The 9820-nt window shown below is 39.6% G+C and overlaps 1 protein-coding gene across 3 annotated transcripts; it reads right to left on the bottom strand.

The window, feature by feature from the left end:
* Window positions 1–346: 346 nt before the first annotated feature.
* On the bottom strand, window positions 347–8648 carry slbp (stem-loop histone mRNA binding protein). 3 transcript variants are annotated; one of them, XM_085906688.1, is made up of 8 exons: window positions 8460–8648; window positions 7081–7203; window positions 6138–6254; window positions 5183–5248; window positions 4930–5052; window positions 4643–4792; window positions 4454–4562; window positions 347–761 (listed from the first exon to the last, which is right to left on the bottom strand). In XM_085906688.1, exons 1-8 carry the CDS (start codon window positions 8516–8518, stop codon window positions 690–692), a joined length of 819 nt encoding a protein of 272 aa, XP_085762814.1. In that variant the 5' UTR covers window positions 8519–8648; the 3' UTR covers window positions 347–689. The 3 variants fall into 3 exon arrangements, with proteins under 3 accessions (XP_085762814.1, XP_085762813.1, XP_085762815.1); XM_085906687.1 differs by having other exon boundaries at window positions 5183–5254; window positions 8460–8647; XM_085906689.1 differs by lacking the exon at window positions 6138–6254 and having other exon boundaries at window positions 5183–5254.
* Window positions 8649–9820: the final 1172 nt, after the last annotated feature.

Here is a 9820-nt window from a genome sequence, read left to right as displayed (position 1 = left end):
GTTAGGCAAGGCTGTTTGTATAGCGATGGCAACTCAGTTAGCTTGGATGGGCTTCAGTGGATCCATGATGAAAATGTAATAATACATATTGATTTTTGAACAGATTGTTGCCCAAGTTAAAGCGGTATTGCCATTTGTTTTACCAAACCTCTTAACAGCTTAAGCCCGATTAACTAATATAAAATGCATGATTAGTGGAGCCTGCATGGATGGAGGCAGTGCTCGGATGTCAAATTAAAATTCTTTTCATCATGGTACCACAAACTAGCTGTTTCATTTATTTATTACAAATAACGCAAACATTTCAAAGGATTCAATTTCTCTTATAAAAAAGAAAACAGACAAATGTCTTTCCCACTTTTAAAATTATACAATGAAATCAAGCTTTACAATAGTGATCCATTAAAAGGAAAATATTTGTATTAAATGTATCTGCAACACTTCACCATCGTATGTATGCTTCAAGTAAATCTTTAAACAGCAACACATAAGACAATTAAACTCGTAATACAGAAAAAAAGAAGAAAAAAAAACAATTCCTGAGTCATTCGTAATTCTAGTAAGGCAGTAAGGTTATACCTGGAGGATTCAAAGAATTGTATTTAAGAAAAATAAAATAACTATTGTTGGAGGAGTGAAAGTAAAAAATTGAACTCGTATGAACATTTAACAACAGGACAAGCAATGAGCTATGCCATGTCAAACTCTGCTGTGGTGTCTGTCTTCTGCATTTTGACTGGAGTTCCAGCACAGTCATCTTCCTGGAACAGATAACATTCAATTAAAAACTTCATGCGGGAACGTTGCGCCATCTATATCTTATCAATATGAACTATGTATGTACCGTAATTTTTGAATTATAAATTGCGTTTTTTTTTCTTCATAGTTTGGGTGGGTGGGGGGGGGGGGGGGGGGACTTATACTCAGCAGCGACTTGTATGTGAATTTTTTCACAAATTTTCAAAATTCCGCGATGTAGTGAAACCGCGATAAACGAACCACGATGTAGCAAGATCACGGGATGACGAAGATGACGAACGGCCCCACGTTTGAAGGATTTCATGATTTGGAGTGACACAAGGTTTGAAAAACGTATTTATGTTATAGTTATTTGATGCATTTTATTTCGTGTAGCAACTTGTATATTTTTATCGTTACAGTTCAGTAGTTGTTGGCTCGTTGAACTCTTGTTTACCAAACCCACGTCTTTCCTGGTACTTTGTTAACGGTGCAATATACTTATATACTAGATCTGTGCTGCGCGCGCACGGCGTTGTTGACATAAAGGATGAGGAATTTGATCGATGGATTGAATGATTTGGAGTGACACAGCTGGTTTGATAATAATTTTGTTATATAAACCCACGTCTTTCCTGGTACTTTGTTAACGCTACATTATAGGTTTATACTAGATCTCTGCAGCGCATGCACGGCGTTGTTGACATAAAGGACGAGGAATTTGATCGATGGATTTATTGATTTGGAGTGACACAGATGGTTTGATAATTCATTCATTTTCTGAACCGCTTAGTCCCCATGGGGGTCGCGGGCGTGCTGGAGGCTATCCCAGCCGTCATCGGGCAGTAGGCGTGGGACACCCTGAACTGGTTGCCAACTAATCGCAGGGCACACAGAGACGAACATCCATTCGCACTCGCACTATTGTTGTTAAATACACCCACGTCTTTCCTGGTACTTTGTTAACGCTACAATATAGTTATATACTAGATCTGTGCGGCACACGCGCGGCGTTGTTGACATAAAGGACAAGGAATTTGATCGATGGATTTAATGATTTGGAGTGACACAGACGGTTTGACAATATTGTTGTTACATAAACCCACTTCTTTCCTAGTACTTTGTTAACGCTACAATATAGTTATATACTTGATAAACGTGTTATTTATGTAATACTTATTTGAATAACTCTGAATGTTACTCAGGCCCGTTCTCAGCTCCTCGTTTGTGTATATGTCACGTTAGCATACCGTATACTTACTTGAATAACTGAATGTTACATCAGGCGTTTGTGTATATGTCATGTTAGCATACCGTATCGTTTAGCCTGTTGTTGCTGGTTCATGTCTGTTTTTCGTGTTGGATTTTGACAAATAAATTTGCCTCAAAAGTCAAAGTCCGCTTTATTGTCAATTTCTTCACATGTCAAGGCACACAAAGAGATCGAAATTACGTTTCCCACCGTCCCACGGTGACTAGACACAGTACACAACACTCACAATCAAATAGCACAAAGAGTAAAAACGAACAGACAAGAGCAACGAATAAGTAATAAGCAAATAACCCAAATAAATAAACAATAAATAAATAAATAAATAGACAAATAAGAGCAGCAAAATGGAGCAATCGCGCTAATAGCAGACAGCCAGATCAAAGCGCAAAAGAACAGGACGTCATGCAGCAGAGGTTGGAGGGGGGAGGGAATTCAGGATCCGGACAGCTTGGAGTACGAAGCTGTCTCTTGAGTCTATAAGTGCGACTTAAACTCCGGTGCGACTTATATATGTTTTTTTTTTTTCCCCCACTTAATTGTGCATTTTATGGCTGGTGCGACTTATACTCCGGAGCGACTTATAGTCTGAAAATTACAGTATGTGTTATTGTCAACGGTTGCTGTGATAGTCCTCAATTCATGATTATGAATTCATGGAGTCAATGCAATGCAACTCAATGTTATCTTGTAATTTTCTAAAATGGATGTTGTGTGACGTAATAAAATACAGTAAGTATAGAGGCAGTAAACTTTACACAGATCTGATTGGCTGATATTTTGCATTTCACGCATGTTTTTTAATTGACCGTAATGTCTTTAATTAAATGAAACCTTACAGCTAATTAAATAAAACCTTATGGCTGCAGTGTTTCCCACATGCAGAAATAAATTTTGGCTACTACTAAAAGATTTTGGCACTACCTGTAAATATGCAATTCTTGCAATAAAGTTCTTTGGGCCACAGAAGCCACTCTGCTGCTCTTGTGGTCCCTGTATGAGTCTGCTAGATACAGTTTTCCGCTGTGGTATAATACAGCAAATATAGTACCTCAAATGCATTAACTGTGGACCAATTCACCATGAGGGAACTGCAGTGGAATACCCTCCTGGAGGACACTGCCAGGACAATCGAAGGCACCTCCGACAGCTCTTGGCTTTGGCCTGGGCATCCACTTTTTGGTTTCCATATGATGTATTTTATGTGCCCTCTTTGCATCCATTGCAGCCTGGTGATCCTGAAAGGGGGATCCTTCCATCTGTGGTCCCTTCTCAAGGTTTCTCATTTTTCCCCTTGTAGGGTTTTTTTGAGTTTTTCCTTGCCCTTTTGGGAGCCTAAGATCAGGGGATGCTTTGAGAATTATTGTCAATTGATTGTCTATGTGAAGCCCTTTGAGACTGCTTGTGATTTAGGGCTATACAAATAAACTTGACTTGACTTGACTTAACTGTATGTATTTGTTAGCATATTAAGCCATAAACATGGCCAAATGTTCAGCAATAGTTTGTTTGTTTTTCTTGTCGCAAGGGAATTTGTCACATGTTGAAATGCCCTTGGAGCAAGAAATGTCCAGGTCTGTCTATTCACGACCTTGAACGAACCCTGTTGAGAGCCCCACATTCACTACCTTCAAAAACACTTGCAACTGTTTGCAGCTCAGTTCGATTGGGACTTTGAAAAACATTCTTTTCAATCCATAGCGTTTAATGTTAGTCCCTCTTTGCAGTTCTACCATCTTAAACTCTTTTGAAGGTTTTCTACAGATTTTACAGGAATTTCAAAGTTTCTTCAAGAGGTGCATTTTAGAAGGCTCACATTGATGTCACTCAGACAACACATTTGGGATGAGTTAGATTGGAGACTAAGGGCTCCATTTCAATTTATTGTTTACCCATATGCAACCATTATCAGATTTTTTTAAAAATTGTTTTTAAACCAGAATCGGGTCACTTCATACTATGTGGTCTTAGATCAAATACGTACATACCCAATGTACGCAATGTCTCCCGCTGTCTGAACGGCCAGGTATATCAGACCTAGACAGTATTTACTTAATATTTGACTTTTATTTAATCTCGCTTGAAATAAGAAGAATCAAGTTTACATTTATGGTGTTAGTAACAGCTATGTACGTTTACGTTTAGTAACAGCTATGTACGGCGGGGGAATGGTGTGACGTCATATTTAGTGACGTCCATGAAATGCGACTCCTTCATCGGTGACATTTGAATATTTCTTTTAAAGACATTATTTATAAGCTCTGAACCACTGACATTCATACCATTGACAAAAACAACAACAGAATGACAAAAACTCTCCTGTCTGATTTTTGCCCAATGGCACTCCATACATTTGGCACAGTGCCAGTATATTTTCTTGTGTGCCAAGTGTACTTTCACATAGAAGAGCTTCTTCACCCCTGAGAAAAAGAATGTAAAACTCACCTCCAGTGACCGACTGTGAGTGCTGAAGGAGCAAGTACTATTGCCAGCATCAGATAGTATGGGAAAGTCCAGCTCAACGTCCATGACGTCTTCAAGACGGAGTTCCTCGCTGCAAAAGCAGAGCACAAAGCACGTCAAAAGAGTATGAATAGTTTAAGCCTGGTAAAATAAAGTGAACCATTTGCTTACACATCATTGGCATCTCCTCCCTCTTCTGCTGGGGGGTCCCACGCATGTAGTTTGACCTTCCATAATTTGATCTGCTGGTCCCAGGACCGCCGACTGTATTTCCTGAATTTATTAGGAGTCTTTGGATGAACACCTGGCTGTCGCAAGTGCCTGCAAAAGGTAGACAAAGTCGTTTAGACAAGGTTCCAGCTGCAGTTTCCTCCCTCTACGTTATATTTCCAGCAGTAATCTTACTACACAACTATAACACGAAAGTGTGTGCGTGTGTGTCTTTGCTATGGACCTACTTAGGAACCTCTTTGACGTATCGATCATAGGCTAGTGTATTCTTGCCATAATTGATCTGTTTTTGTCGTCGTAGCAACACAGCCTCGTCCATTTCTATATTTTCCCCCTCCTTGGAGTCACAGCTGCAGAATCATTGTGAAAAATTAAGTAATGATAGTCTGAGATGCTTACAAAGTTTTTTTTAACTGTTGGCAATCACAAATCTCAGTATTTATATTGCAAAAAAATTATCACAAATCATTCAGACTGAACCTGCTAGAAGAGCCAGACGATGTCTTTCTCTCTCTTTGGGTGACTTCTGCAGCAAGTATCCTCCTCCTGTAACTGAACAGTGAACACACAGTGGATTAGAAATGACCAAGTATACCATTCAAAAACATTTTACTGTACATTAGAGCATCAAAAGTATAGCATTGAAATCTCAGTTATTCAAATTTTGAGACCAGGACAGAAGTGTGACATGAATTCATTTACTCAATGTATTCATCAGATTTGGCAACTTAAGTGTAGTTGATGGCAAACTATAGTTCCTAAAGCAAATGGGAGTTTTACATAAAAGTCAGTCTTCATTTGCTTTTTTTGATTATGCCATCCAGTGTTGATAGATTGGATTTGATATGCAATTGAAGATTTCTCAATGCATCTTTTTATTGCTTGTGTCCAATATTGCTGCTAATGTGTGCTGTAGTGACGTTTCCACTTTGGGTTAGGTCTGCGGTAGCTGTGTGTAGCAGTTTGTCAACTACATCTCTCTTTCATTTTGTGATAACGCTATTTACAGAATTGTTTTTTCCCGCCCAGGAGGAAATAAATATGCTCTATAGATTCCAAATGCAAAGCCAACGTTTGCCTCCACGTCATGAGTAGCCGTAGCTTGTTGGTTAGCAGAGACAACAAGGATTCCCCAATACAAACAACATAAAGCAGTAAGGTGAACTGTGTATAACAACTTAAATAAACTTTATTTCACAGAGATATATTTAACCCCACTTTATTTTGGGGCTGGCCATACATTGATGGCATTTATGTCACATTGAGCAGTGGCACATGGAAAGGGATACAAATCAATATGCATTACCGCAATATCGCTCGAGTCCAGATCTCTACCTTTGGGCAAATTCACCATGACATCAATTGAATATACTGTCTCTACCGCGCAGCCCTGAGTCAGAGATAATGTCACAGAGAAGGAGAAGCAGTATATTACCGCTGCATGTCTCTCTGCACACCTCTCCTCATCTTGTCGTCCTCCTCTACCTGGCTTCCCCAGTCAGTGTGTAGCGCAATGCGAGACGCTGGGCGTCTGCTTTCTGGAGTAGTAAAACTGGCACAGAAAACCAAAGGGAACCATAAAACGTTACAATACCAACTTATCAACCAACGCTTCCATTTAAATACCAGTGAGCAAGAGAGATGCACCGAAACTTCGTTTGGTTGCATATCATGGTGACAAACACAATGTGTGTGTGTGTGTGTGTGTGTGTGTGTGGGGGGGGGGGGGGGGGGGGGGGGAATCAGATCTGCAAGTTGAGTTATTATAATATATGATTATTAAAAATACCCAAAGACCGCTGGGATAGCTCCAGCACGCACCCGCAGACCATTGTGAGGATAAAGCAGTTCGGACAACAAATGGATGGTATTCAGATTTATTTATTCTTCATTTATTTATTCTATTTTTTCTTCATCTTACATTTCAAAAGTTACATTTATTAAGTAATGTAACAAGTAATTAGAATGAAGGGAACCGTGTGGGGATTGCAATAGCGTAATAGACATGATAATTGCCCCCAAAATGAACAAATATATTAATATTTAAAAGAAAAGAAAGTCAACTTTACTTGATGTCACTTGTTGCTGGCATTTTTTGGAAGACAAGGATAAATGAGAAAACACCATGACTACTCTGTAATTTTTTTATTTTTTTTTATTTTTTTTAAAAGCTCAGGGAATGTTCACGCAGCATCCTGCTTGTGCACTTTTCTACACTGTCAATTTAAAAAAATGTTTTGTTTTTGACAAAGGGATGACAATTTTGGAACGTTTTTAATTTAGATTAATTTAATGGAAAAAAATAATAAATAAATAAATCGACAAATTAATCCATTCTTGAAATAATAGATGCAGTCCTAGTACAGAAACATGCATACCTGGCATTTCTGTTGTTAGTGTGTGTGTCATCTTCACGCCCGTCGTCATCATCTTTCCTGGAGCGCAAGCTTCCATCGATGCCTCGTTTCCTGCAATGGGACCACGGTGATGGGCCATGAGACCTATACAGTGCGAGGCAGGGAGAAAAAAAATTATTGTCTGGCAACCAGTTTGGCATCTACTGCCCTAAGATGGCTGGCATGCCTGCAACCCTTTTGAGAATAAACCTTTCGGATAATGAACGGAAAGACAGATGGATTCCCTCAACATATCTCAACAGGATGTACATTTGTAGCCCATTAAACATTCATATCACGATTAATAAACCGAAACAATAAAATGTTGAGGTATTACGGTGTGTATTTTTCTACTTTTTTTATTACTACTTTTACTACTACTATTTTTCTACTTTTTTTTGTGCATATTTACCAAACAAATGTTTTGCATGATCAAATCAATTTAAATATCTCACAAAGTCAACTCTTGGCTTTTCCAATACGTTATAGCTGTGGTTAGTTACCAATCCGTTCATAATTTCCTACACAGGATCACATTGGGATGACTAGTAATTGTGCAAAATTTTTTTGCAATCAGGCCCATTTTTATATAATATTGGTGCTGCTGGACTGGACTGTCTGCAGAAAGAGTTGGACCATGCACAATGAATGGAATCACAGCACCACAGTAACTGAGACTCAGCCACAGTCAACTTGAGTTATTTGCCGGCAGGTTGGGTATGCTAAATCCTACTGGTCGCTTCCCACCTGAAGCTAACATGTTTTTTTCATTTCTCCGCAATCCCATCGATAATGAGGCACAACTACATAAAAAATTATATGGTGAGGAAAATGGCAGGTTACAACTAAGGTGCTTATACCATGTACGAGTGTGTGCGGCGAGGACATCGCGATATTTGAACTCTCACATTTATACCGCGCGTATTTGTTTATCTAGTAGTCAACTAAATCGTATATCGTGACTTTTGTTCAAGAATAGAGGCCATTTGTTACTCCCGCCATTTGCTTTCTACTTCCGCCTTTACTGGGTTCACCCAGCCATGTTGAGCGTCGCGATATCCCACATAGTCAATTCCACAAACAGAATAAAATACACAAAATACAATTAGATCAGAGGAAATGTTTTAACATACATAAAGACCAGCTAGCTCAAGAAGCACCGCAAATATTGCCATCAAAGTAGACAAAATGAGTGAACAAATGAGCACGGAAACGACAGTTTAGCAAACATTGTTTTGCAAGTGTACTCGATAAACACTAATAGAGTGATTTAGGTTGAATCATTAAATGTAATTAAATCAATCTGTAAATGCCCATCTTCTTCAAACACACGACAATTTAGGCCGACTCAATATGGTTACCTGCCCTCTAGTTCGGTGTTATTATCATCCAATCTTCTACCTGTGGTCAGGTCAGACATATTTTTTATGTATAAGTGACGCGTCGATAGTGTCACAATAAAACGTGAGGCAAACCTTCCCCGGGTCTGGCAGTCAACAAACACCCGCCAACAAAAGAAGAAGCGCGGAACTGATTGTCACATGACCGGAAAGGAAAGGGCGGTTTCAAGGTCCAGGTTTTTGTTTTGTTTTTGGTTTTTAATTTTTATTTGGCTTGTGGTTTAATTCATGAACATGTAAGGGTCATTTCTGTCGTTAACGCTGCATTTTGTCGGGTTGTATAATCATCACGCCGCACAAAGGCGAGTTTTTGCAGCCGTGCCTTGACTCCGCCGCTTTATCACTGCAATATATATCAATCCATCCATCCATCCATCCATTTATATATATATATATATATATATATATATATATATATATATATATATATATATATAGAGAGAGAGAGAGAGAGAGAGAGAGAGAGAGAGAGAGAGAGAGAGAGAGAGAGAGAGAGAGAGAGAGAGAGAGAGAGAGAGAGAGAGAGAGAGAGAGAGAGAGAGAGAGAGAGAGAGAGAGAGAGAGAGAGTCAAACGTCGGTTTTCGAATGTCCCAGTTCTCGAACGAAAATTCGAACCTCGCGAGATGAGCCGAAAGGACCCGAGAAACCCCGACCGCGCGGCCCGGATGCCGACTGACTCCGTTCGTTGTTAATGTATTCTTGTTACTTTGAGGATTGTATTAACCCCTAATCATGCCTCCAAAGAAAGCAAAGGGGAGCAGTAAAGCTGCTGATAGTGAAAAGAGGAAAGTAGTGCGCAAAACTGTTGAGTTTAAGAAAGAATTAATAGCAAAATATAAATCTGGTGGGCGGCTCGGTGGAGCCGTGGGTACCACGTCCGCCTCACAGTTAGGAGGGTGCGGGTTCGATTCAACCTCCGGCCCTCCCTGTGTGGAGTTTGCATGTTCTCCCCGTGTCCGCATGGGTTTTCTCCGGGCACTCCAGTTTCCTCCCACATCCCAAAAACATGCTTGATAAGCCGATTGAGCACTCCAAATTGTCCCTAAGTGCGAGTGCGAATGGTTGTTCGTCTCTGTGTGCCCTGCGATTGGTTGGCAACCAGTTCAGGGTGTCCCCCGCCTACTGCCCGATGACGGCTGGGATAGGCTCCAGCACGCCCGCGACCCCCATGGGAACTAAGCGGTTCAGAAGATGGATGGATGGATGGATGAACCGCTTAGTCCCCAAGTTATATATATATATATATATATATATATATATATATATATATATATATATATATATATATATATATATATATATATATATATATATATATATA

This window comes from Syngnathus leptorhynchus, chromosome 2, assembly GCF_054491065.1.
Source record: "Syngnathus leptorhynchus isolate UIUO chromosome 2, UIUO_Slep, whole genome shotgun sequence".
Lineage (NCBI taxonomy): Eukaryota > Metazoa > Chordata > Actinopteri > Syngnathiformes > Syngnathidae > Syngnathus > Syngnathus leptorhynchus.
Note: the sequence above shows the minus strand (reverse complement) of the source record. Positions and strands in the feature narration are given on the sequence as shown.

Excerpts from the sequence above, each read along its gene's own strand:
- slbp (XM_085906687.1), bottom strand. The coding sequence starts at position 8,518 with ATGTCTGACCTGACCACAGGTAGAAGATTGGATGATAATAACACCGAA. Across the intron at positions 7,204-8,459 it reads AACACCGAACTAGAGGGCAG|GTCTCATGGCCCATCACCGT; the intron begins GTAACCATATTG and ends CGCACTGTATAG. Across the intron at positions 762-4,453 it reads CTCACAGTCGGTCACTGGAG|GAAGATGACTGTGCTGGAAC; the intron begins GTGAGTTTTACA and ends TATCTGTTCCAG.